This window comes from Hyla sarda, chromosome 1 (assembly GCF_029499605.1).
Source record: "Hyla sarda isolate aHylSar1 chromosome 1, aHylSar1.hap1, whole genome shotgun sequence".
Taxonomy (NCBI): domain Eukaryota; kingdom Metazoa; phylum Chordata; class Amphibia; order Anura; family Hylidae; genus Hyla; species Hyla sarda.
The window spans coordinates 159,555,268-159,576,186 of record NC_079189.1 but is presented as its reverse complement, the minus strand read 5'-3'; the positions used below and the strand labels follow the sequence as shown (position 1 = coordinate 159,576,186).

The 20,919-nt window shown below is 41.8% G+C and overlaps 1 protein-coding gene across 2 annotated transcripts in view; it reads right to left on the bottom strand.

The window, feature by feature from the left end:
* The window catches only part of SLC7A11 (solute carrier family 7 member 11), a 290,966-nt gene that overhangs the window by 230,900 nt on the left and 39,147 nt on the right, over window positions 1-20,919 (bottom strand). For both annotated transcript variants that reach the window (XM_056563367.1, XM_056563370.1), the window contains exon 3: window positions 12,501-12,616. In XM_056563367.1, coding sequence (XP_056419342.1) covers window positions 12,501-12,616 — 116 coding nt within the window. The remainder of the gene's footprint in view (window positions 1-12,500; window positions 12,617-20,919) is intronic.

The following is a 20,919-nucleotide window of genomic DNA, read 5'->3' as shown; positions in this document are numbered from 1 at the left end:
GGGTGTATGTGGCAGTGGTAGTGGGGCAAATGGGAGGAGTGGTAGTGGTGTAGATGGGAGCAGTGGTAGTGGTGTAGATGGGAGGAGTGGTAGTGGTGTGAATGAGAGGGGTGATAGTGGAGTGAATGAGAGGAGTGGTAGTGGTGCAGATGGGAGGAGTGGTAGTGGAGTGATCGGGAGGAGTGGCAGTGAAGTGAATAAGAGGGGTGATAGTGGAGTGAATAGGAGGGGTGGTAGTGGTGTGAATGAGAGGAGTGGTAGTGGTGCAGATGGGAGTAGTAGTGGTGTGAATGAGAATAGTAGTAGTGGTGTGGATGGTAGGAATAAGAGTGGCTTTTGTGGCAGTACAGGTGGCCTAGGCGGGGATGTAGGGATGGTGTCTGGTCCGGCTGCCCCCCCCCCCCGGTCGTCAGGAGTTATGCAAGTGTGGCGGCTGGGGGTTCAGTAGGATCTTTACCTCCTGCATCTGGTGAAGGTCAGTTGCAACGGCGCCTCCTGGAGGCACTAAAGAGAGGAGAAAGGACGCTACAGGTAGAGGAAAAGGAGATGGATCTGTCTTTTTGGGTGGAGAGACATGGTTTGGGAGCATTCCGAGAGAGGAATGGGGAGACCGTATGGTCCCTCCAGACACCCGGGCAGGAGGTAGGTCACAGGAATGTGGCCTGTTTGGTCTGGAAAGGCGAAGATACGTGCCCCCAAAAGGGGCAAGGTGGTGGAGCTTCTTTTCCAGATGGGTTTCAGGGCAGGGCACATCTTTGCCCTGATTCACCCCTTCGGCTCCTCCGAGTTTGACGTCAGCTTTGTTAGGCCAGAAGGACTAGATCTCTTTTGGTCTAATTATGAGCTGATGAAAAACGAGCCCGGATGGCGAGATTTCGCTGTAAAAGCGGTATCTCGCCAGAGTATGGTAAAGAAAGTGACCGTTTTGACCCGTAACGAGTCACTTCCTTGTTATGACATTATGACCTGGCTGGGCAGGTACGGGGAGTTGATGGACGTCCCCCGGAAGAACAATATATAGTCTGGGGCCTGGACGTTTTCCGTTCGTCTACGGCATTCAGGGAACACGGTCACCCCCATCCCTTCAGCCGCCTCCCTGGGACGCGACAAGATTCAGATCTTCTACCAGGGGCAGCCGAAGCTGTGTCACAGGTGTGGTGACCCAAACCACTTTAGTGCCAACTGCACTCAGCAGATATGCGCCCTCTGCTGTGGGGTGGGTAATCTGGCGGCCACCTGTGGGCATATTTGGTGTAACTTGTGTGGTGACTTAGGTCACCCGTTCAGCCAATGTCCACGCTCGTTCTCTAACACTGTGACCGTGCCGGCTGGGGAGAGCCTAACGGTTGCCCCAGCGGGGGAGGGGACTAGTGGAGGAGAGGGGGCACCAAAGCCAGTGAAGGAAAAACATAAGACCCCCTCTATGCGGAGGCGAGAGGAGAAGCGCAGGTTGGAGAGGGCCCTTGAGCATGCCCAGGTGCCAGGGGTGGCTCGGGGTCCCACTCCAGACACTGGTTCAGAAGGAGGTCAGAATAACTCTGAGGCTTTGGGTGGGGCCGAACTGGATGAGGAGATAGGGAGAAAGGTGGGGAAGAAGGTCAAGATGCTCCTTCCTCCAGTCATGCCTCTGAATCCGAAACTGTGGATGAGGAGGAGAAGGAGAGGCAGACAGTAAATTGTGGCCAGAAAAAGAAGAGGAGGAAGAAGGGTAAGAGTAAGGCGGCGCCGTCCTCCTCTTCAGTTGTAGTCTCAGACCATAGAAGGAACAACTCAGTCTCCGACCCTCTGATTGTCCTTTCAAATCGATATGAGGCCCTTGGGGATACCATCTCCCCTCCTCTTCTCGAGGGTCAGGAGACAGTGCAGCCTCCAGGAGGGGCCGAGCCTCATTCCTCTGGGGCAGTTTCCTCAGGGGCTGAGGTAACACTAGATGCCGGAGGTAAAGATTCTGGGATGGATAAATCCCTGCGTTTAAAAACAGGCAAAGGGACTTCCTCCGATTCAGATGGGGGTGGAGGGAAGGAGAGGAACAAGGTTTAAGGGGTGAGGCCATCTAACTCAATCACCCAGGATGGCGGCACTCACCCCACTGACGTTGGCATCCATTAACTGTGCCAGCATAAAATCAGATAAGGCTAGATTCGCAGCCTTTGATTTTCTCGGCCGCGTTGAAGCCGACATTTTCTTTTTACAAGAGACCAGGTTGTCAGATCTAGCCTCCCTGGTAAAAGCCAGAAGACAGTGGAGGCGCGGGCCCTCCCACTGGTCTCTTGCGGCTGAGCCCTATAGTGAGGTGGCGGTCCTTTTTACCGCTCCTGTTGAATGCAGACGGGTTATTGAGTTAGAAATGGGGAGTTGCCTGATCTTAGATGTCTTCATGAAGGGACAAGAGCTCCGGCTCATCAATATCTACACCCCGCAAACTAAGCGGGCCGTAAAGATCTCTTTATGAGGATTAAGCCCTTTCTTTTTACGAGTCGGCAAGTGATCTTTGGAGGGGACTTCAAAAATGTCACGAGGTCCCAAGATAGGAGAGGCTCCAATGGTCCGCTGACTTGCGATAGTGTGGCACTGATTAGCATAGCTAGAGAAGCTCGCCTAGAGGACGCCCACATCCGGAGCCCCTCAGGCCACGCAGGTTTCACCTATCAAGGTAGTCGCAGGTCTAGGATAGATAGGTTTCATTTAAAGGAGGAAGCCGTCTCTTCTGCAGTGTCCGTGGTTGAGGTGGAGTTCTCCGATCACTGTATGATTTTGTTTTCCCTGAATATTTCAGAGACCCCCCGGATGGGAAAAGGCTATTGGAAGCTGAATTCGTCCCTCCTGGAGGAAGCAGAGATTAGACAGTCCTTTGAGGATTTTCTTCAGAGTCAGATGCCTTTACTGGGCCTATGTAGTAGTAAGTCAGAGTGGTGAGAGATATTCAAGAAGCGGGTTGCGGGGTTCTTCCGCCAGCTCTCGAACCTCAGGTCCCTGAACAGGTATCGCCTGTATCAGGGTCTGAGGAGGAAACTCGAGCTTCTTGTCTCTACTGGAGGTAGCCGTGAGGATATCTCCAGAGTGAAATCCTTGCTGATGGGGTGTCAGTACGATAGGCACGCATCTTTGGTTTTTGAGAGGGATTTCGGGAAGTACCACTCGCCCGACCCTTACAGAAACTGTAAGATGTCAGTGAGTAGTAAAGTCATTTCAGGACTGATTGATAGTACAGGATCTCTGAATCAGTCCAGATCAGGGATCTTGGAGGTCGTCAGATCCTTCTACTCGAAACTCTTGGGGAGGAAGGATCTAGATTGAGACAAGATGTCGGCTTTCCTGGCTGAAACCATTCCTGAGCCAAGGGTAGACCCCTCTCTTGATATTTTGGCAGAAGAAATCAGGGAAGAGGAAGTGAGACTGGCAATCGAGGGGCTTGCCCCTAAGAAGTCGCCAGGTCCGGATGGCTTAACATCCGAGTGGTACAGGACCTTTATGGAGTCTTTAGCTCCCCTCTTGACTGAGGTATTGAATGAGTGTCTCTCCTCGGGCACTCTGCCGAATTCAATGAGGAGGTCAGCCCTGATTCTTCTGTCAAAGGGAAGCTTCTGGCTAAGATACTGTTTAATCGGCTGGTGAAGTTTGCACCCCGGCTCCTTTCGGGGGCTCAGCACTGCTCTGTTCCAGGCCGAAGCACCTTAAGTGCAGTCCTTAGTGTCAGGGAGGCAGTGGAGCGGAGTAGTGCGGGTTTCTGGAAGGGGTACTTTCTTTCCCTGGATCAGGCCAAAGCGTTTGATCGGGTGAACCACGAGTACCTCTGGTCCGTCCTCCTGAGATATGGCTTACCGAGTACTTTTGTTAATTGGCTTATGATCTTGTATGCAGGGGCAGAGAGTTTCCCACTGGTGAACGGTTGGTCTGGCAGCTCTTTTGTGGTGGGATCCGGAGTCTGTCAGGGTTGTCCTTTGAGCCCGCTTTTATACGTGTTTGCGATCGATCCCTTCATCCGGATGGTAGATTGTGGGCCGTTGGCGGGAGTCGGGATGAGTCTGGCGGAGCTGGATGTCGCCCAGAGAGTGGTGGCGTACGCTGACGATGTCACCATTTTCGTGTCCTCGCTTATTCGAATTCGCGAATATTCACGAATATATGGACGAATATTCGTCATATATTCGCGAATATTCGCATATTCGTTATATTCTTGTTTTATTTTCGCATATGCGAAAATTCGCGCATGCCAAAATTAACATATGTAAAAATTAGCATATACAAAATTAGCATACACTGAAATTCGCATATGCAAAAATTAGCATATGCTAATTTTCGCATATGCGAATTTTCACACACCAGTCTCACACAGTAGTATTAGAGCCTTCTTTACACCACACAAGCTGGAAGCAGAGAGGGGTGATCACTGTGATGTGTACTGTGAAGAAAAAAAAAAAAAATAAACGAATATTCGTAATTACGAATATATAGCGCTATACTCGCAAAATATAGTAGTAGCGGTCCACTTACGACATCACCACATCGACCTCCTCTCGCGAGGACTAGTGTTGCTCGCGAATATTCGCAATTCGAATATTATTCGTGAATATCGCATATTCGCGAATAATATTCGAATTGCGAATATTCGCGAGCAACACTAGTCCTCGCGAGAGGAGGTCGATGTGGTGATGTCGTAAGTGGACCGCTACTCGGAGGCATCCGGGTCTAAGGTCAACCGGGATAAGTGTGAGAGTCTCTGGCTGGGAGGGGGAGATCCCACGTTTGATCTCCCGGACACCCTTCCAGGGCTCCAAGAGCCAGCAAAAGTTGTGTGCATCATATTCGGCCAGGATGATTATCCCACCAAAAACTGGGATGGTAGGCCCCAGGATGCTGCTCAGAAGGTGGACCAATGGAAGGGTTGGTCTATGACCCTCAGGGAAAGGGTACACCTGATCAAATCGTACCTGCTTCCCTTGTTTATCTATCTGGGCAGCGTATGTATCTTGCCAGAGGCTTACTACACTGGGATATACAGCCTGTTTTTCCAACTGTTATGGGGAAACAGGATGAACCTAGTCAAGAGGGAGGTTACGTACCGCACGAGGAGACTAGCGGGTTTATCTATGGTAAACCCTGTGGTGTTCTTAACCAACACCTTCTTGAAAGCTAACATCTCAAACCTCTGGTCAGAGAGGGCTTCTCCGTGGGTACTCTCCTGCAGGGAATGGTTTCAGCCTTTCTTCCAGGAATGGGAGACAGGAGGGCAAGTGAAGGACCTCCGTACCCCCCATGGATATTTTCCGGCTTATGCTACCCTGACTCTGAAAGCGATACGTCGGTGGGGTCTGGGAGTGTGGGAGATCAGGACCCAGTCAAGGCAGTTCCTTGACAAACAGGTTCTGTTGACCCACTTCCAGAAGCCTCTGGTGCTCAGGGACTGCCCAGGTCGGGATCTGAGGGTGGGGTTGTACCTTTTAAACATGAAAAGGATCCCCCAGAAATTTTGGGACTTGGCCTGGCGCTGCTTTCAGGGGAAGCTATATGTGAGGGACAATTTGAAGTGTAGGAACTCTGATGACCGTGGATGTCCCCGAGAAGAGTGTGGGGACACGCTGGAAAGCATGGACCATTTCCTGCTTCAGTGTCCCTTTAATATAGGGGTTTACAACAGGGTGGGTGCTTCCATCGGCTGGAGTCAACTTGCCGGCCTTACCTATCTGGAGTGGGCTTCTGGGGCATTCAGGACCCTGGGCGGCCGAGACCGGGGCACTTTATTCTTAGTTAGTTTAGTGGTTAGGTACTACACGTGGAATGCACGGTGTATAGTGTCGACCCAACAGAAAATCCTCTCCGAGGTGGAGGTCTGTAGAAACATCACCGGTGACCTCGGGAAGATCAGGTCTTTGGAGTATGGCAGTCTTGGTAACAGTAGGGCTTCTCTCCTATGGAGAGGGTTTTCTTTTGATGTGCCCTAGGTACTAGACCTTTTGGGTAGAGTACCATTATTTTGGTTAGGGACAGTCTTATAGGGATAGAGAGAGGATGAGAACAGGGTTAGTTTGAATGGAGGGATAGGATTAGGGAGAATTGTAGGGGGATTTAGGGAAAGAGTGTAAAATTATTTTGAATGTATCAAGTCTGCCACCCTTCTTCCCGGTGGTGGGCTAATGCATGTGCACGCTAGCTTTTTGTTTTGTTTTTAAACTGATATGGTATGAAGGGCTTACAGGCGACCAAACTTGGGCCTAAAGTGGGTTGTGGCTCAGTGTGTATAAGTTTATGTATAAGTTGGTTGGGAGGAGTGCTAGGTTGGGAGGGTGTGCTTGTGGGTGGTGGTGTTCATCTTTGAGGGACCTGACATGGGTCAGTTAAAGACTGGACTTTGCGAACTTTAAGAACGGTATGGACTCTGACCCATGTACAGGAGGGGTGGTGTGGGTGAGGGGACAGTTTTAGTGTAGGGTTTTTCCTAGGGGTTTCTATTGATTTTGTAGGTGTTTTCTGTAGTGCATATATTTTGTTTATATTATATTTTATTTATATAGTATATTTAGTAATTTTGTACCTATATTGTGTTATATCTATATTGTTTCATGTTATAGCGTTATGGTAGCCGGACCAGTTGTCGTGTTGATATGTGGTTTATTTAGTTTATTTCAGTTAATTGGTCTGTTTTATGTTTTCTTTGGTATTTTCATTAGTTCCTGATAGAGGATCCAGTTAATTTGGACGTTTTGTAAGTGAATGTATGTGTGATATGATTATTTTGATTATTATTATTACTATTATTATTTTTATTTATTTAAATTTAATTAAATAAAAAAAATAAAAAAATTAAAAAATGTGTAAAAAAAATATAAAAATTTTTTTTGAGGTGTGTTTGCTACGTTTTTGTTTAGTTTTCATGTTGCGTGTTCCTAAGTATGGAGGGTTTTGAGTTATAGTCGGGTAATGATAACTTTTATGTTTATATTTTGACAAGCCAAGTTGTGCTATTTTATTTATTTATTTATTTATTTTTCTTATTTTCATTTTCGGTAAGCGTGTGAGTGTTTGATTAGATATTTTGGGCATATTTTAATATCTTAGTATTTTAGTATCTTAGTAAAGCTGGGCTGGCCGGTTAGGCAGGGTTTTGTTTATGAGGTTTTGTTTTTGGTTCTAGAGTATTGCTTATTTATGTTATAGCTGGTTAAGCTTGCTTTGTGTTTTGTATTTGATAAGTTTTGTATTTTTCTAATAAAAAGTGTCAGCAGAGAGAATTCCAGAAAAAGAATTCCAGAAAGAAATACAATTTCCTGTGGAGCACACAGCAGCTGATGAGTACTAGAAGGATTAAGATTTTTATTTAAAAAAAAAGTAATTTACAAATCTGTTTAACTTTCTGTCAACAGTTGATTTAAAAAAAAAAAAAAAAGTGTTTTCCACCAGAGTACTCCTTTAAAGAAAATAGTTCACATGGATTAATCACAGTAGAATCATTCTGCATTTTACTATTAAGTCCTTTGCCTTCTGGGTATATCTTGTATATAGTTTATACTTTATATTTGTATGTGATGTACTGTAGCCCATTTTAGCAAGTGTTACAGTATTTTCACACAAAAAATAATATAATAATAAATAAATACAGATTCCAGTAAAATGATATTGAATCAGCTCAGTAGTTTCCTCTGCCATTGTCTTTATTATGATATACTTTGCTGTTGCCTCTTTGAGAACCCTTAATGGTAAAATACATATAATTAAATTTTTAATTAAATATATCATAAATAATATTTTACTGCAATCTCATGTTCTTCAGAGAATGTCACGCAGTGCTTGTTAAAGTGTCACTCATGAAACTATGCCCACACCCGTCTTCATGAAAACACAAGAGTCAGACTAAGTTTCCACTTGTTTTATTTTTTCTGGCAGTTTTTGGATATCTGCCGCTGTAATTTTTGAGCCAAAGTCAGAAGTGTATTCAAAAGGAATAGGACATATAAAGGAAGGATTTACACTTCTCCTCCCTTGTGGATCCACTTCTGACTTTGGCTCAAAAACTGCAGTGGCAGTTTTCAAAAACTTCCAGAAAAAAAACCAAGTGGAAACTTAGCCTCAAGAATGAGGTTTCATTGTATTTGGCCCGGACTGAACAATGTTACACGGAGCAAGATCTCAAATACTAGAGAATGACTCTCAGCGCTGACATAGACATGAATCACACCCCTTCCAAGTAATAATAGGATGATGCAATTTTTTTTTTTATGAAAGCGGAAGTTAAAAACCAGTCATGCTAGTAATCTGGTATGTCACAATGCATCCACATAAAGTTTCCCTTTGATTCCATATCACTGCCTAAAAAGACAGAACAAGACAACTCGACTCCCCCCTGGCAATATGTTTGTCCATAATCACTTATGCCGGACTGGATTACTACAGTGTTCTGAGGGCTCACTTTGTCATGAATTTACAAGCAGGACTGCAATGCCTGTAGGGTTTCTTTCTCACGCTCCTATGATCTCGGTGACCTTGATATTTTTCAACATCTGTTATACTCCGGTTTTCTCATTTTTTAAGTAGAAGTATGAATAAATTAATTACCCTCAAAAACTCAATCTGGCATTTCAGCCACCATTTAATTACTAATACCCATGTGTTCATATAAGTCTTTACTTACAACAGGTGGTCAACGCGCTTATTTATTTATTTTTACTTTTATTTTTTTTTCCTATATTTTTTTTCTGGCAAGTTCAGAAAAAAAAAGGTTTCGTAAATAAAAAAAATAAAGCTTTGCTATGCTTGACATTTTGAAGGCATTGGCATTCAGTTTGCCAATTAATTTACTGCCTTTCTGTCACATGCTCTAGATAAAGAATTTCTCGCCTTTAAAAATATTTATTTTGCCTTTAATTATGCATTCATGTATAGTGAACTATGACCCATTGTCTTAATGAGATTACATATTAGGCATTTGTGTCATTGTTGTCATGACAATTATCATTACAAATGTTTTACAGAAGCAATGGGATTCATTAGAGCAATTAGAACTCTGATGATAACTGTCTCCATGGGTTTTTTCAAGACAACACTATTAGAATTTTTACCAAAATATCATTGAAAAAAAATAAAAAAAATAGGGACACTTGGCTAGATACAAGTACAACGGTGAGAGCGAAAAATATCCTTAATCAGTGATCCACCTGCTCATCTGCCAATGAGGCGTGCAAAATAAACAGCGTACCCTCTATATGGTCACGTTGTTCTTTTTTTATGCAGGTTCAGCACTTTCAACAAACTTTGCATAAATTAGTACTTCAAGGGAATATGAGAAACTTTGTAACATGTCTAAATGGAGAACAATTCCTCTTTATCAACTTCTGAGCCTCTCTTCTCCAGTTCAATCGCTCATAATAGCTGTGCCCACCCCAACTGTCAATCAAACCCAACCCTTTCTCTGTATAAGTCTATGCCTAGTTGTATTGAAAAAAGGTTGGAGCTGCCAGACAGGGAGTTTTGTGCACTGCAGCACCCTTCCCTAGCTAGTAACTAGCAATTGCAGCACTTATGAGACCTGGTATGATCAACATTTTTGACATGTGAGCAACATGTCAAAAGTTAATTTTTCTCTTATAACAGTAACCCTTTAAGTCAGGGTTTTCCTATCAGGGTGCCTCTGGCTGTGGCAAAACTACAGCTCCCAGCTGGGAGTTGTAGTTTTGCAACAGCTTGAGGCACCCTGATTGTAATACATTGCTATAAGTCATTGCAAAATCAGCCTTGAGAGGAAAGGTGGACTATCAACATACTGAGGAATCTCATCACCTGTTGCCCATAAAAGTCTATGAAGAGAAAAGGAGAAGTGAGAAACAGAGAAGCAGCTGCAGGACCAAGTATATGTAACTGTCTCACCAATGCTGAATTTACAGCTATACTATTCTCTTTTACTCTATAACATATTCTAGGCTGCTGCAGAGCTGTAGGTGCAGGTGATCTAGTGTGTTCTGTGTATTACAAAATGGATAAGGCAGAGCAGGGGTCCTGGGAAAAAAGTGCGGGAACTCACCAAAGATTTCCACTCAAGGGCTGGTCCTGCAGGACTGCTGCTAATGCAGACAGTGGGGGAGATTTATCAATACCTGTGCAGAGGAAAAGTTGTGCAGTTGCCCATAGCAACCAGATTGCTTCTTTTATTTTGCAAAGGCCTTGTTAAAAATTAAAGAAGAAATCTGATCGGTTGCCATGGGCAACTGGGCAACTTTCCCTCTGCAGAGTTTTTGATAAATCTCCCTCAGTGTTTCTGCTGTGGAAAAAGTGCAGGAACTCAGCTCCCACACGTTCCTGCAGGACTTGAGCCCTGAGGAAGAGGGGGAAACTGGTAAAAATGACAGATACAAGGCATACTGTACAATGGGCAGAAATGGTGCTATTCCTCTTTAAAGCATACATGACAGTTTTTAAATATAATCCAAATACAAGTACACTTTAGACAGGTTGGTCACTAGCAGTCTAACTGCTGGGACCCTCAGCAATCTTAAAAACAGCGGTCCTTGAGTCTCATATCAGAATGTTTTGATGGTCGTGCATAAACATTGTTGCTCTATTCATTGCCTGTTGAGCTGCAGGAAAGAGCTTAGAGATGTACCCAGTATCCTTCACAGTGTCATCTCATCTACATGTTGCCAGTTGTATGGAGCTGTAATTTGGTATAATCAGGCTCAATGGAAGTTATTTATGTAAAATGATTCTCCTAACAGTTTCTCAATTGTTTTATGAACTGTATATACTGTTGGTTGCCAGGGTATATATTTTTGATCCATCAGGTGGTTGGCAGAATTCATTCAACAAAGTTAACATGCATTAAGATACATTTGCTAGAATGCCTTAACACTTCACATAGTTCACGCATCAATGCGGTATATCCAGGTGTGTCCCATGGTAAGGTTTTAGCACAATCACTCAGCTAAAAATAACTGTAGTCTAGCCCTGAGTATACAATTTCTAAGTAATCATTATTCATGCCAAGATCTCTTGAGCTGCATAGGGAATGAGGGTTGGGAAAGCTCAGACTATCACCTTTCTCAACTGTCTTATTACAGACAAAATGAAATTTTAATTGCACGTCTAATTGAATGCTTAGTTAAAGTATCAGCATAGCTAAAGGTTTACAACATGACATTGTAGACAATCTTACAATCATTGTTATCTATTATATAAGAAATTACTTGGATACAACAAGGTGCAATATCAATATTCCCTGTGCTTATTGGTGCTCTAGCTGGCAGTACAAAGGGTGTCATCACAGCTGGGCTACTACTCATACAGAGGCCCAAATAGCACTCTACCACGAGAAAAACAATTAGTAATGTTCAAATTAGTATTATAATGTGACTAATAATGGCCTATGCTTAGACCTTGTGGTGTCATGTTCAGTGGTAACAATGACCAAACAGGGACTTCAAATACAGTGGTATATACTATCCCTAATGACTTCTGTATAGCTCTATAGGGGTACATAGGGGAGGACCCCCAATTCTGGCCCTCTTATATACTCTCCCATAGCTGTTTGACATTTGACTGGGGCTCTCGTCCTAGAAAGGGCAACCTCTGTATCTCAGGTACCTTACCCTACTCTACACCAATCCTATTCACGCTTTGTAAGGTGCTTCAAGAAGAATAAGGTGCTGTTAGTGCATAGGTGATAACGAGTAAGGGCAGATCAGAAAGATAAAACAGTAGATAGTGCTTAATATGGCTTAGATAGTGTTAAATGTAAGCCATAATAGAATACAAAATGGAACCGTGTCTTCACGGGACGACTGTTCACTTGTCCATTAGCAAAGAGGCAGTGGCAGGGGTTTGCCGTCCTGTCGAGCTTTTTATGCATCCAGGACCGCCCTAGTTCACACCCTCTAACATTGATTGAAACACCAGCCTGAACAAAATACCTTGATGGACCGCTGTCCAGTGATGTGAACAGCACATGACAGCCAATGCAGACAATGCCACACATCGCTGGTCCACTTCTCCAGACAGCCCGACCTCCTACCCCCTCCATAGACTTTTTATATACCAGGAGAAAAAAGCATTTATTTCTAACAAGATATATTACAAAGTTTCTTATATTTATTTGCACTATTGGTCTATGCAAAGTTCGTTTAAATAACAGTGCCTACTTAAGGCGGAGTTCACACATAGTGGTAGTGTGGCATATTAATCAAAATCATACAGGTTTTATTCTGCATACAGCATTTTGCTCTGTGGTTATTGGTCACACAATTGCTAAAAGCCACACTGAAAAGACACTTACACAATAACAACATGACAGTATTTTATTTTACACATTACACTATTTCTACACATGGGCCCAGCCTACAAGTGTAAAATTGGCTTCAGGTGTACGTTTCCGTGTTGGAAAGAAATGTGTCTTAATATGTCAACTAAAAAATTTGGTACATCCCTGGAAAACATGGAAATTGAACATTTATACAATTATACCAACTCATTAAGAAATGATTCCTAAGAAAAGTAACTTATATGAAGTTGATGCTTACTTATTCCAAGAGCTGTGACTAATTTCACGGCAAGGTCTGGTATTTCGCATTGTATAAAGAAGGGCTCGAGGATATAGCGTCCAAAAGCTAGGGATATCACCGCTGTAGCAGCTGGCCTAAAACCAAAAAATAGAGAGGAAGAATCATTGTCATGTAAAGTATATAATAATTCAAAGCAAGGATTATAAATGCATTACATTCTCTGTGGCAGAAACGGCTTTTTGTGCCTGCTTTGTTCTATAGCACATCTTTCTCATTATGCGTAGTCTGAAAGTAAAATACATTTATTGTATTGTAGTTTTACAAGCAGATGCACAGAGATATAATTATAATAACTGTTAGTTCCCGTGGAAATGTAGCACTGACCGTGAAGGTAAAGATTATAGGACTATTCATTAAAGTGCGTTTTTTTTTTTCTTTTTTGTCAATGCGAAATCAGCCGGATAAGACATGTCATTTCATACGATTTACGTCTGCTGTTTTCACTATATTGAGCAGGAACTGTTACTGAAACAAATTGCATGGTTTAAAATTTGCCTTTTGGCTCCAATAACAGGCAGAAACTGACAGAAATCTCGCTTCCCTTAGGAAGAGAGAATGTATGAATTACTGATGTGTATTAGGGCAATTAGTGAGGACAGGATCAGCCATGCAGGCAGTGTTGGAGACAGTCGGAATTCATCCAGTAAGCTGGCTGAGTCTGCTGAGACATGTCTTATACCATCACATGAGTAGCTAAATTATAGGTTTAAAGATTACTAAAAGTTTGCTTTTGAGGCACGTAAATTGTCTTGGCATTGCTAATTCAGCAAAGATATTGTTTGACCCTTTGAACCATTCGTTTTATATAAAAAAAATAATATTAAAGCACAGAAAGCATATAATAATGCAGAAATGTTGCTTCATTTTAAAGTTCCCTTTTATGCTGTCAACTTTCTTCAACACAGAAGAAAAATATAACTGCACAAGGCCTAAGGGCATTTAATACTACAAATGTCATTGGCAGAGTGTGAGTCAAACTCTGCTCCACCACTATGGTTTTTATCTAAAGCCTCACATTCTACATTACTTGAGCAACTTCATCAGTAATGTTCTATACTGATGAGGATCTGGAAACAGCTGTCTCCTTCCTCTTCCTTTAGGCGAAGATGATTGTTTTGCTGGTAATCCCATATCATGTTTTAAGGCTCTTTAAGGGGTTGAGCAACAATTGACACTAGAGAGCATACCAACATAACCCACTGGCTCAAACTGTCCAGGTCCTAGTGTCATCTTGGACAGGTTGCAGCCAAAGTAGCAATGATGGAGTGAAAACATATCCAGTACGAACAGAAGTCTGTTCAGTCCACCACTTTTATTTGCGATCCACAGGCAAAATAAATTCCATCCTCCCCCCTGTGCACAGATAAACATGTGTCTGAGATCATATTTGGTGTATCGAGTGTATCGATGATAAGGAGCAATGAAAATTAGTTGCTCTGTGCTCAGTGAGAAGGTTGCAATTTTTTTTCCTTGTGGATCATAAATAAAAGTGGTGGACTGAACAGACTTCTGGTGGCACTGGATGTCTTTTCACTTAATCATCTGCACTGTCTTTGTCCTAAAGGAGAAGAGCTTCCTTGCTCACTTTTTTCCCAGGGAGCTTTGTATGACCTGTAAGACCTCCTATGTGAGCTTGGCAGTTTCCCCAAAGAGGCATGTTACCCCTCAGGCTTTCTTCATACGGCCAAATGTCCACCCAAAAAAATTCTTGGAGGACATTCTACATTCAGTTGGTGGCAGCAGAACATGCCAGTGCTGGGACCACATGGAAATGTGTCATCTCCATGGACATGAAGGGAGGAGGCGTGAAGTGACGTCGCAACCATGGCTGCCTGAAGCCAGCATTCTGAACAAAAATGTTCAGAACGCCGGGGTGCCGCACAGAGATCAGACATCCTTTGGATAGGGAGTAAGATGTCCAGGGTTGGAGTACCCCTTTCATTCTTTCTGCAGAGGCCTTAATTGGAATTTTCTCATCAGAATCATGCGTCATGTGCACGGTGCAGCAGAATATCATTGATCCCATTGTTATTGCTGCAACTTTTTTTCAAGCAGAATTTTACCGACGGATTCAGCTCAGAAACATAACTGTACACTTCTGAAACACTGAAATAACTAAACTGTATTGTCAAATTTATAAAACCTATTCTCATATACAGGAGGTTCCCTGACTACAAAGACTAGTCTCTGTCCAATATAAGCCTTTACAATCTGCAGCATAACAATTTCAGTTGCACATACCCTACATATATATTGTGGACTTTCCTTAGTGACTACAATTAACATTTGCAACTAATCTGTTGTGGATCTAAAGCAACATCCACAACTTTATTTATCAAAATTGTCTTTGTAACCTAAAGCAACCAATCACAGCTCAACTTTCAATTTAACAGAGCAGTTTTATAAATGAAAGCTGAGCTGTGATTGGTTGTTATGTGTGATTGGTTGCTATGAGCATTAAATGATTTTGTTAAAACCTTTTTTTTCCAAAATTGAAATTTTCTTTAGCTCTAATCCCTACACTTTCATCCAGATATGACATGACAGTTTTACCTAGGAAAAACAGTACATGACAGTGTATTCACCACATCAGGTTGTACCCTTAAAGGTAACTTGTCACTTTGAAAATGTTGTCAAATCTGAAGGCAGGATATCATAGGGCAGTAGATGCAGAGCAGATTGATATATAGTTATGTGGAACTATATATCACCAGGATAAGCTTTCATTTATTCATATAAATCTCGGTTCATTCTGGGCTGAGTAGTCATGTGGGCGGTCTTACATTGTCACTGACAGCTATCTGTGTGTATATGTACATGTAGAGAGAGCTGTCATTCTTACTGAGTAGGACTGCCTATTGGCAGCTCTCTACATGTACACTTATACGCACAGATAGCTGTCGATCACTAAGTAGGACCGCTCACATGACTATTTAACTCAGTAAGCTTTCACAAATTTTGTTGTGGATTACATTCAGATCAGAAACAAAATCCTCAAATTTTACGCAGCACACCTTTACAGGACGGAACAATAGGACATAATGGTTCTGTAGTCTACTTGAAAAAGTTAAAATGTTCAACATCTTATTTTTTATCAATTTTAAGAGTGCTTGACATCTGAGGCTGCGGTATGAAAATACTTTAATATTCCAACAAATTGACATATTTACCGAAGTACAGGATTACGAAAAGTACTAAACTTTTCAAAGTTAAAAAATAAATAAATAAATCAGGCAAACACATACAGTACTAACTGGTAGCCAGGCTGTAAGAATTGTTAGAATATTCTCAACAGCTTAGGGGTCCAATCTGTGGCTCTTACACTGTTGCAAAACTGAAACTTCCAGCATGCCCTGACTGCTGTTGGCTGTTCAGGCATGCTGGGAGTTTTAGTTATGCACCAGCTGAAAGGCTACAGATTGGACCCCTAGGCTCTAGAGAAAAACCACTCAGGGAAAACCACTTCTAAGTACTGCAAATGGACAAAGTTTTGGCCTCCGTGCATATGCCCTTAGCCCTTAGCGTGGAACATGATGCCAATGTATACAATCTAATGGAGGGTATGTAGCCACAAGTTTAAATGAATATTCCAGATTTGAACTTTTCTTTAAAATCCTGTCCAGGATTTCACCATTTAAAAAAAAAAAATAACATAGAAAAAAATTGTTAATATATATATATATATATATATATATATATATATATATATATATATATTTAAAAAACAAAAAAAGAACAGACTTACCTTTCTCCAACCCCCGGTGCCTCCGTTATCCTGCTCTATCCTGTGTTCCTCTTCCTGCTTGAGATATCCTGCCTTGGCCAGTGATATATGTAGATCAAGGTAGCTTCAAAGGTAGACGCCGTTTCAGCGCAGAAGCAACTCACTGGACAGCCGAAGGGGGAGATATAAACTTTATTCCCAAGATGCAATGCGTTTCACTGCGATTGCGCAGCCTCTTCAGGCATGACATGTAAGGGCAAGGTGCTCAAACCAGGTCTCCTCTAGCACCTTGCGTGTCCTGCCTGAAGAAGCTGCGCAATCGCAGTGAAACACACTGCATCTTGGGAATAAAGTTTTTATCTCCCCCTTCGGCTGTCCAGTGAGTTGCTTCTGCGCCCAGCTGAACCAGTGTCTACCTTTGAAGCTACCTTGATCTACATATTTCTCGGCAGCGGACATCTGTTTCTATGCATTACTATTGTTGTGTATGGGGCTGCACAACACGTCAGGGTGACCGGTTTGATTAATTCCCCTTCACCATAATGTCCCTGTTTTAATTGCTCTCATCTTCATTTTTAGATTGGCCAGTGATTTTTTTTCCCTGGTGTTGGGGCTTAGTATGCCACACTGGCACTTAGCCAACAGGGGATCAGGAGGCACTGGGGGAACAGGGGGAGGTAAGACTGGTTCTTTTTTTTTTTTTTTTAAGCCGACAGCCAGGGCAGGATTTTAAAGAAAAGTTCAAAACTGGAGTACTCCTTTAATCAGCTGTCTTTATATTTATGTGCCACTGGGATCCAAGTACCTGAACCAGTGGAATAAACGTCATTTTTTTTAACCTTCCTCTGCATTTTGTTTACATTTAAAAACTGAATGTTTTTATTGTTACATTCTTCATACTTTAGAAACCCATCAGCCTACATTGTCCCTCTCCTAAATTGCATGCATCTCTGCTGTGGTCGTGAGTGGCTTATAAGAAAGGCCGAAAGACCATTTTCTAGAGGTTTCCATTGCAAATTAGATACAAATATTGTACAACCGTAATAAATCCTCCTTACTCTAGGTCTTGATATAAACCATTTTTAGATATAAAATGTGAAAGGAGACTACTGTGATATCACTTCTGTAGCTGATATCCCCCTCCCCCCTCCCCCCATTTGTAATCTCCACAGAGAGTGAGAGGACATTTGTTAAGAGTACGTTCTAGCAGCTACTTTCAAAGTTAAATTGTAGAAATACCTACTGGCATAAAACAGGGAAAATAGCAGAAAATACCGGTTCAGATTATAGTCAAGACCATGCGACAATTATAGGATGCTCAAAAGTTTTCTGAAATGATACATAATTGGGAAAGGATATTGCATATTTTTTAAAAGCTTTTTACTCTGTAATCTTTCATTTCTCAAAGCAAGTCACTTGTATAATACCATGCATAGATCTGGATGCAGCTTTTTCTGTATTATATGAAACACAAGAGATTTGAAAACCAATGGTTGTCTTCTAGGCATGACATTTGCTATTGTACACTGCCCAGAATTAGTACAGTGGCCACACACTAGCAATCTGATGTAAATTTCCTACCCACAAAAACCTCACTTACCATGTCCTGAATAGAGACAGGCCATATTTTTATTTTCATCAGATTTACCAACTCAGTTACGATGACCCATTATTATGCTGATTCGGAATCTGGCTTTTTACAATAATGAGAATTACTGAATATTCATAATATCATTAAAATTACTGCAGCAGTCACATTCCCTATTATATTTGTGCAATCACCAAACCCACCAACGAGAGTAAGGAAAGCCACGGTTAAGCTTAGAAGAGTGCTCCGTTTGAAGAAAAAAAATTCAAATCAACTGGTGCCAGAAAGTTAAACAAGTTTGTAAATTACTTCTATTTAGAAATATTAGTCCTTCCTGTATTTATCAGCTGCTGAATACTACAGAGGAAGTTGTGTAGTTCTTTCCATTCTGACCCCAGTGCTCTCTGCTGCAACCCCTGTTGATGTCAGGAACTGTCCAGAGTAGGAGCAAATCCCCATAGCAAACCTCTCCTGCTCTAGACAGTTCATGACATGAACAGAGTTGGCAGCAGAGAGCACTGTGGTCAGACTGAAAAGAACTATAGAGCTTTCTATGTAGTATACAGCAGCTGATAAGTACAGGAAAGCTTAAGATTATTACAAAAGAGAAATTTACAAATCTTTTAACTTTCTGGCTCCAGTCGATTTAAAAACATCCTCCAGAGTACCCCTTTAAGGTCATCTTCACATTGTATTAGTTCTTTCCTTTCACCTTAAAACTAGTAAAAAAGATAAAAACGATTGGTTCAACTAGATAAATCTTTGTACAAAGCACAGTAAAAGTCAAAATTTTTTGTGATAATGTGAATTTTTTTTCACCAAATCCTATAAAAAAACCTTTGATCTATAACCCCCTTTGTCTGTACATGAATGACTTTGATAGATCTAAGTTAGAAAAAGTAATTTAGGAAGTATTTTTTTTATACTTTTTATTTCTACATTTCTACAATCGAAAACATTGCAGTGATTTTTCATTAGACATCATGTAGTGTCCAGTGGTGGATCCAGAGACTAATCTCGGAAGGGTCATCAGGCTATATTTTCAACGGGGAGGGGGGGGGGGGGCAATTGTCCAGTTGCCCCCCCCCCCCTCTGGATCCTCCACTGAGAGTATCTTGCAATTTTACTCTTGCTGAAAGAGAACTCTCTATATACAGTTCAATGTGAGCTTATGCTTGATCTAAGCTTATATACAACAACCTACAAATATATGTATGCAAAGCTGTATTGTAAAGCATGATATAGGGGTAGAGAAGTAGTGTTGCTCGCGAATATTCGCAATGCAAATTTTATTCGCGAATATCGCATATTCGTGAATTCGCGAATATTCGCGAATATAGCACTATATATTCGTAATTACGAATATTCGTTTATTTTTTTTAAAAAAATTTACATTTTTTTTTCACAGTACACATCACAGTGATCATCCCTCTCTGCTTCCAGCTTGTGTGGTGTAAAGAAGACTCTAATACTACTGTGCGAATTTTCGCATGTGCGAAAATTTGCATATGCTAATTTTCGCATATGCGAAGTTTCGCTCATACTAATTTTGTACATGATAATTTTCGCATTCGCGAATTTTTGCTTATGCGAAAAAACGCGAATATTACGAATATGCGAATATTCGCGAATATATGACGAATATTCGTCTATATATTCGCGAATATTCGCAAATTCGAATATGGCCTATGCCGCTCAACACTATAGAGAAGCAGTCTGACCCACTGAATAGACAGGAGATGTTTATTAGAACATGATAGACTTGTTTTACAGCTTAGACTTATATGCAGCTACCATTTTTGGTAATTCCTAATAGAGAGGAACTATTCCACCTTGCTCTGGTGCCTGAGGGAGTCCAATGACCCTTTTGTCACATAAGAAGATATATGTATAATTGTATAGCTAAGGATATGTTCACACTGCTATTGTACTCTGACAACTGACACTGCCCGATCCTGACAGATCACATTGGCTTGAATGAGGTCCATAGGGTGTCAGGGGTTTTACAAGACTTGAGCAGAGGAAAAAATTAGGACATTCCCTATTTTTACTCTGCTCAACTTCAGTCTTTTTGACAGACTAACCAATGTACAGAGCTTTAAAAAAAAAAAAAAAAAAACAGTAAAGTAGTCAACACGTGATGAATCACGTTAGTATTGTCATGGATATATATATATAAAATGAAGATCATTCTTCTAAAATGGCAGTTACATCCTGTATCACGCCCTGTGTGACCATCCCCTTGTGGCACACAGAGAATATGATGCAATGCTTACATAAAGTAGTCTGCTAACCAATTAGAATGCTTACACAATGTGCTATGCCCTAGTTAAGGTTATATCTTGTGTGTCCGCTATACAATAAATCAGAGAACTGCTTTGATCCAATGAGAGTCAGCGTGTTTTCTCCGTGCACTTATTTTTTTTTAAATCTAATTTGGAGCAGGACATCAACCGTGAGCGGTCACTTGGAACGCGTCCAAAACAGTTGGTGCCCGAACATGGGGCTCGAGGTGGTCTTCTCTGACCGAGCATCCCCGCACGCCAGAGGACAGGATAATCTATCAACAGACACTGGGACTGCAGCCCGTTAATATGGTAAGAAAATGAGTAATCTTACCTCTGATAGTGTCCTTTGTTAGCGTTACTCTGATATCTGGTGTGGGAGACGTGGTCACAGAGAGTAGCTTCGAGGGAAGAGAATAAGAACCCCAGTCTGTGAGCAGGTTGATGTTCTGTGAATTTTGTCAGTAAATATTACTCCTGTGTGATATTGAAACTTCTGTGATGTGAGGAGCTTCTCATATTCTTGTATTGAAATCAGCCCGGTGTCTGATTCAAGGACAGATGGGGAGAAGGCAAGAGCAGTAGAGATAGCCGGGTGTCTGTCCCACAGCAAAATCACAGTTGAAATACACATAGGGAGCTGTAAGAGAAGTTTCCAACCAGTACGAGAAATGGGTAATAATTTAAATGTGCCAAAGGGATATTGCACTCCCGTGCTGTATGTGGCAAACAAGCGTGAAAAAAGGCATGAAAAGCAGATTCCAAAGTTGAAAAAGTGTT